General features: G+C 38.5%; 1 protein-coding gene across 1 annotated transcript in view; it reads left to right on the top strand.

Moving 5' to 3' along the window:
- The window catches only part of LOC119597447 (prolyl 3-hydroxylase OGFOD1-like), an 8,776-nt gene that overhangs the window by 644 nt on the left and 632 nt on the right, over positions 1-7,500 (top strand). Inside the window, exons 2-13 of the mRNA XM_037947019.1 lie at positions 1,666-2,731; positions 3,172-3,311; positions 3,468-3,624; positions 3,861-4,065; positions 5,064-5,092; positions 5,368-5,410; positions 5,518-5,536; positions 5,763-5,816; positions 5,964-6,083; positions 6,295-6,498; positions 6,744-6,903; positions 7,120-7,307. Of these exons, the coding sequence (XP_037802947.1) occupies positions 1,708-2,731; positions 3,172-3,311; positions 3,468-3,624; positions 3,861-4,065; positions 5,064-5,092; positions 5,368-5,410; positions 5,518-5,536; positions 5,763-5,816; positions 5,964-6,083; positions 6,295-6,498; positions 6,744-6,903; positions 7,120-7,307 (2,343 nt within the window). The 5' untranslated portion in view covers positions 1,666-1,707. The remainder of the gene's footprint in view (positions 1-1,665; positions 2,732-3,171; positions 3,312-3,467; positions 3,625-3,860; positions 4,066-5,063; positions 5,093-5,367; positions 5,411-5,517; positions 5,537-5,762; positions 5,817-5,963; positions 6,084-6,294; positions 6,499-6,743; positions 6,904-7,119; positions 7,308-7,500) is intronic.

Below are 7,500 nucleotides of genomic sequence, written 5' to 3'. Positions count from 1 at the left end.
AATAAGCGTGTGTGCATCATGGAGTTGAAATTTGGTTTGTTGCAATGGTAAAAATGAGAAAGTGTTAGAACGACTTAATCCACTTTCACTTGGTCAAAAAATAATCTTTTGCATGATTGTAACAAAAAAAACTCTGGCATGTCATGCATACTCTATGGATGTTCGTAGTGCCCCGGCAGATGGTCCCGCATGCCATGGCATGTACGTACATGCCACCCGTCGGCAATGGGTTAAGATGAGGTTTCCTGATATAGGAGTTTTAACTCGATGATATATTTGCTTTAATGAGAATATTGGCACCTGTAGCCGGGTAGAGGATGATAGATGCAAAGGAAATTACTTGGTAAACAATGCATTGAAACATTCTGGCAGACAATGGCTTAAATTCTTATTTTTAGTCAGTATACCCTCACAACTTTTGTTTAATTAAGGTATATCGAAGTAATGTGAGAACCCGTCATAGAGAAACAAGGTGTCAAAGGATTACTGAAGCATTAGGATGCTATGGCTTAAATGTCAAGTAAACTTTCAGTACTTATGTTCTCGACAGATTTCCCTCATGACTAATATTTTGGTACATTTCAGTTCACGTAGATGAACATGTGTAGACCAATTTGCTTTATCATGTACACTTAAAAATCCTGCCACTTTTCCTGAAATAAGCAGAAAATGATGCAGGATTATGAGGACCCATCAACAGAATTGCAATTTTTATTGCGTAAATGGTGAGAAGTGAGTGAGTGAGTTATATAGTTAGGAAGCGAGAGTTATATTAGTGTTGAATCTGTGCACAAAATCACTCCTGACCATCTGCATGTGCAACTCGCCCTTCCAGAAGCAGGAACGAGTCTGTTGTTCCAAGGCTCTTGGAGTGAGTGAGTAAGGGAGTGCATTTTAATGAGTGACTGAGTGAGAGTGAGCGAATGAATTTATGTGTAAGAGTGAGTGAGTGAGTGAGTGAGTGAGTGAGTGAGTGAGTGAGTGAGTGAGTGAGTGAGTGAGTGAGTGAGTGAGTGAGTGAGTGAGTCAGTGAGTGAGAGTGAGTGAGTGAGTTAGTGAGTGAGTGAATTAATGTGAAAGTGTGTGAATGAGTGAGTAATTAAGTAATTAAGTAATTAAGTAAGTAAGTAAGTAAGTAAGTAAGTAAGTAAGTGAGTGAGTGAGTGAGTGAGTGAGTGAGTGAGTGAGTGAATGAGTGTTTGATGAGTGGGTGAGTGTGATTTTGATGAATGAGTGAGGGTGTGAGTTTGGAGAGAGAGTGAGTGAGTGAGTTTGGGTGACTGAGTGAGATTGAGTTTGTGAATGAGGTTGAATTAATGAGTGACTTTGAGTTCTTGTGAGGGGGCTTAGGAGCCCAATGTAGGGGATCACTCCTGCCTTGGTCTTTAGGCCTCACCTGGACTTATTTTTTTATGGTGTTTTTGTCTCCTCCTTTCCTTTTTCTTCTCTTCTTCATCCCCTTCTTCTGTCCACGTAAAAAGAAAAAAATAAGGATTATTATAGAGGATAAAGTGGTAGACTTGCCCTTTCCAGCTGGTCTTTCCTTTTTGACATTTTAAAGTATTTGTGGATTTTTAGCAAGAATCTGTTTGAGCCATTCCAGTTGTATTTCTTTCTGTTATGTAATATCATTGTTATCTGTATTTTTTTTTTTTAATCTTAAAGGAATGCAGTAAAGTTCATCTGACAAAAAACTACTAGAAAAGGATGAAGAAAGTCAATGAAGTTCAACAGGAAACTTCGGGAAATGCAGCAGGTCCTGATGCACAGGCTGTAAAGAAGAAAAAGAGGAGAGGAAAAAGAAAGAAGAAGGTAGTTGCAACGGTAACAAATGGGGCAGCCCAGGAGCAAACGAAAAAGAAGAAGAGGAAGAAGAGGGGCAAGAAAAGAGCAAGAACCAATAGTGCTGGGGAATCCGTTGATGGGATGCAGTCAGCCGGAGGACAAGCAGGAACAGACCCACAGGTAAACTCCCCAGAAGCCAAGGGAAAGAAATTGAAGAAATCAAATGATAACGACAATACCAGTGGACCATTAGAAACTGTGGGAAAAGAGAAATTGAAGGTAAATAATCAAGATATGCTAGTGGAAAGTAAGGGAAAGAAGAAATTAAAGGTAAATGATGAAGGTGTTCCAGTGGAAGGCAAAGGGAAAAAGAAAGCGAAGAAAGTAAATAATGAAGCTATGCCAGTGGAAGCCAAGGGGAAAAAGAGGGAGTTAGAGGAGGAAAATGATGAATGTGAACTAGTGGATGTGAAAAAGACAGAAAAGGACAAGGATGGCAAAACATCTGTCAAAAAGAAGAAAATTAATGCCGACAAAGAAGGCAAAGTTGATGTCCCTGAGGCAAGTAGTGAGACAAAGGAAATGGAAAACAAAAATAATGAAAAAGTGGTGTTCGAGAAAAAACTCAAGAAAAAGAAGAAGATGAAAAAGTCAAAGCAGAATCAAGTCAGTACAAACAGTACAGCAGAAGATGGGGCACAGGATCCTAGGGGGACAGAGGAAGATGAACCCCCAGTAAATAAAGCAAAGGATTTGACAGCAGAACCTGAGAGCTCTGAACCACAAAGACCAGAAGGGGACGTGGGAACTCCGACTAAAAAGAAGAAAAAGAAGAAAAAGAAGCCTACATCCGGAGCAGTGAGCTTAAGTACTGCATACAGCGATCTTACCAACAAGAATGAGATCAAGAAACATTGGACCGAAGATGGGGCACCGCTTAAGAGAGGTGAATGAGGCATATTTATTCAGGTTTTAGTTTCTAAAATGTATAGGGTAAGCCTTAAAGAGTTTTTTTCAATGCAGAAAACTTGTTCACTTATGCTAATTAGTAAGAAGTTAGGAATGCAGCTAATGTTGTTGAGAACATTTGTAACAGTTCATTCAAGAATAAGGATATTGTTTACTTTAAGAGTTTTGGAAACGGAATTGAAGCAAATTATGAAATAGCCACAAGTAGTAATTCTTTAGAAATGGAAATCTCGATACAAATTATGCTTACATTTTACTTCCTGTTTAACTGTATTTCATACGGGCTCATGCGAAACAAAACTGAGAGCTTAATCAGGAATGTATACATTAATTAGTAAAGACTTGTATGATTAATTTTAATGTAGATATATAGTCAATTGAGTATTTTTAAAACCGAATAATTCTCTTTTTCTTTAGATAATGGTTTAGAAATAATTAAGACGCCATTCACCTGTGGTTACCTGCCTGGTTTTCTGGAGAATGCTGACATATTGAAGAGCATTGAGGAGGAACTGAAGGACATTCCCCCTCTTAAGAAGAATAATGATTTGTACAAGGTAGTTAACACATACGGTATAAAGATTATCTTTTGATGTTTATTATACTAGAAATGAGTCTTCACTTGATGCCTGAAAAAAGAAAATGAGTTCTTTATATTTTCTTATAGAAAAATTTTCCAATATCTCTAATGCCTCTTATTATTTTCCCTCTAGTTTACACAGACTCCAGATCTGAAGTCATCGGACAAGCCCCACATTTTGCGCCTTCGAAATTTCTTGTATGGGAACTTCAGGAAGTGGTTGACAGATGTGACTGGCATACCACTGAATGAGACGGTCGACATGGGTTCCTCTACCTATGAGCATACAGGTGAACAGAAGGCTTAATTTTCCCTTCTGTCTCTCAGTCTTTTAGCTTATGTGTTGAATTGCAGGTGAGAAAGTGAATATAGACTATGTTTATTTATTTATTTATTTATTTTTTACTTTTTACATATATAAATATATTATATATTATTTTTTTTATTTTATTTTAGTTCAGTAATCTATGTAGTTTTGTATTCTGTGGTCATAAGGATATGTAAGGTAGTTTTGTTCAACTTTCAGATGTGTTGTTATGCCACGATGATGAACTGGAAGGTCGTCGCATAGCCTATATCCTGTACCTGGTGCCAGCATGGGAAGCAAGTGATGGTGGCACTCTTGATCTCTTCGACACTGACAGTACGTGTGGCCAGGTTTTTTTTTCTCATCCTTTTGGCTGTTTTTGGTCTCATTATGCTCAGTTATTCTTTTACGTCTTGTATTCTTAGTCTTCATGCTTTCTCTTCCTTTTCTTTTCCTTCCTTCTTCTTTTTCTTCTTCCTCTTCTTTTTCTTCTTCTTCTTCTTCTTCTTCTTCTTCTTCTTCTTCTTCTTCTTCTTCCTTCTCTTCCTCTTCCTCCTCCTCCTCCTCTTCCTCTTCCTCTTCCTCTTCCTCTTCCTCTTCCTCTTCCTCTTCCTCTTCCTCTTCCTCTTCCTCTTCCTCTCCTCTTCCTCTTCCTCTCCTCCTCCTCCTCCTCCTCCTCCTCCTCCACTCCTCCCTCCCCTCCTCCTCCTCCCCTCCCTCCTCTCCTCCTCCTCCTCCTCCCTCCACCTCTCCTCCTTCCTCCTCCTCCTCCCTTCCTTCCTCTCTCCTCTCCTCTTCTCCTCCTCCTTCTCTCACCTCCTCCTCCTCCCCCTCTCCTCTCCTCCCCTCCTCTCCTCCCTCTCCTCTCTCTCTTTCTCTTCTCCTCCTCTCCTCCTCATCCTTTCCTCTCTTTAATTTCCTCTCTCCCTCACCTTCTTCTCCTACCTCTCTTCTATCTCCCCATTCTTTTCTTCCTCTCTTTCTTGTTTACATTCTCAATTCTTACTTCTCTTTCTTCTTCTCTTCTTCACTGCCTCCACTTAGTCTTCTCACATTTTTCTTTTGCTCTCATTCATCTTATTATCTTACTTATATTGCATTGATTTCTCTTTACATTCTTAATCTTGCTGCACTTATCATTCTTCTATCTCCTTCCTTCTCATATTTGTGTTCTGATCATTTCTTTCATTATTTCTTTATCATCCTGCTTTCATGTATTACTTGTTATATCTTTTCTACATGCAGCATTTTACTATCTCTTATCAATCCTGTACAAGGATCATATCATGATGTCAGTTATTGAGCATTTTGCATATGATGTTATCTGTATCATTAGCTTCATATGTGAAGTCTTTAAGTATCTTTCAAGTTATCTTAAATTTGTTAAACACTAAGTCATTCTGTATTTTTCTACATTCTCAGCAACTCAGTCATATCAAGAAAGACATTTAGTCAGTGACGTCATGACTAGTTGCCTGATTTAGGTCTTCCCTTTCTCATTCTCAGGATTGATATAGTATAATAGTTCATGTTTATGTATTAGTTGTGGCATTTAATGTCGCCCTACAAGTGTCATTTTTAATCTTCCTACACTTCTATCAGAAGACATATCATGCGAATATATTAGCTGATTTCCTTTTGATATGAATCATCATGTTTAGTTATCTATTTGCAAGGTTTACAGTATATGATCTATATTGTTACATTGTCATATTTCTTCTAATAGAGCACCAGACATTATTAACATTATGTGCAGGATCTACTAGATGGTGAGGCAGTTGACTAAATGCTCGTTGTTAGAAGAGTGTTTGACAAGCTCTGTCATTTCATATATTTCATTGAATAGGATGCAGTAGCATTTTTGAGAATTATCAAGGATGATTTCTGTAATCCTTGTAAGTAAAGCAGAGATTTATTCGTACAGATTTTCAGATAAGCCTTATAACTAGGACAAGGTTACGGAAGACTGCTAGATATAGTATTTTGAGAGAGAGTGTGTAGAATCTATGTAGTTTACAGTTATTTCTTTACAAAAAGTGATCATAAGATCTCATGAAGGATTAAAAGGTGAGATGAGACAAATTATTTGTCATTACATTAAAGGCCTAACACTAATTGAAGATTCTAGTAGTGAAAGTTTTCATTGTAGCTATCATAGAGAGACAAGATGGTCTTGTGGGTTATTGAAATTTTTTCAGATTTGTGTTTCTTAATACTTTAGATCTTAAGAAATTCGTGCTAGAGCTTGTTGTGTGCGACAGTAGAGGACGAATAAATGGTTCGCTGTGTTATGGCATGGATGTATACGTTAATTGTGTGTAGGTTGTTACTCGCGATAAGACTCGCCTTTCCATCAACGGCTGGTTCCATGGTCCTCCCATTGATAGACCTCCTAAGTATGAGGAGCCACCAAGACCATTCCTGTGTCCCAAGCATGTAGAGGTGTGTGCAGGAATTCTATGATGATTAGGTTTTGAAGGAGCAGTTGATTTGAAAATTGGCTGTGTACTCTTACAATTAGAATAATGATTTATGCAATAACAGCATGCTTTTCCCTATTGTATATGTAATGTCAGTTATTATTGAAATTGGAGGAAAATTTGAAGTGAGATGATGACAGATGAGAGACTTAACACATCTCTAACATCTACAGGAAGATGTACTGTACAGCTGGATCAACCCAGCCTACCTGGAAGAAAGCACACAGAAGACAATCCGAAAAAAGTTTGGCACAGATTCAGAGATAGAACTAGAAAGTTTTTTGACAGAGGAGAAGTATGAGGCACTTAGTAGAGCTCTTAAAGACCAAGGATTGAAGTGGAAGAGAACAGGACCTGCGAATAAGAACTCCTATCAGGTGTCTAACTTCAACTGTTTTGAATAAAGAGTTTCCTTTGTGTTTATTTTCAGCAAAACTGAACTTACCAATAGTTGTATGTTTCTAGATGTTTCTGTTGATTTACCCCTAAATATTTCTTTTTCTGTAAGAGCAAAACCAAAGCCTTGTAAAGGAGTTTGTGCATATCTTTAAGCATATATATAGAATATCCACGCACTAGTACCCATAAAGGAAACATTAAACAAGGCCCTGTATACTCACAGGTGTTGACCAACAAGCAACCAGAAGTGCTCAAGGAGTGCTTGTCTGTCCTACAGTCTGAGGCCATGTTCCTTATCCTGTCTCAGCTGACTGGTCTCTCTCTACACAAGCTTGCTCCACCTGACTCTGAGCCAGACAGTGATGAAGAGGACGAAGAGAAAGGTTGGTGTGTTTTATTTGGCACTGTGATGTATTACAGGTCTTATGATTATGTTGTTGGTAATTTTTGTTGGGTAGTTGTTATTTCTCTTATATTTTTTACTCTTAATTTAGTTGTTGTATTATCGGTATTACTTTGATTGTTTTATTGTTACTAACATTATTTTTTTTTCCTGTTGTTGTTAGTTGCTGATATTCAAACACATTTTACTTTTTCAGAGCCAAACCCACGGCTAAGAGTTCGTGTGGGGCACTGGAGCCATGGTTCCTACACCCTCATCAGGGACAGCGATGCGGAGGAGCAGGAGAGTGCCCTGGACGCTACTCTCTTTGTGTGTGTGTCTGACAAGTGGACGGAAGACCTGGGAGGGTACAACAGCTATATCAGCAAGGATGAGGATGCGGAGGTAATTAGGATGCATGGCATGTTAGGAGTGACATGAGGTATGAGGATCTGGCAGGCTGTAATAGCTTCATCAGTAATAATGAGGGTGAGGGTGGTGGGAAACCATAGTGTATGAGGAATGACTGGCTTGTGTTCAGTTTCATGAGGTGTGAGATTAAAGTGTGTGATTGCTGTACATGAAATGAAATTGTGTG

The sequence above is a fragment of the Penaeus monodon genome, chromosome 39 (genome assembly GCF_015228065.2).
Source record: "Penaeus monodon isolate SGIC_2016 chromosome 39, NSTDA_Pmon_1, whole genome shotgun sequence".
NCBI lineage: Eukaryota > Metazoa > Arthropoda > Malacostraca > Decapoda > Penaeidae > Penaeus > Penaeus monodon.
Note: the sequence above shows the minus strand (reverse complement) of the source record. Positions and strands in the feature narration are given on the sequence as shown.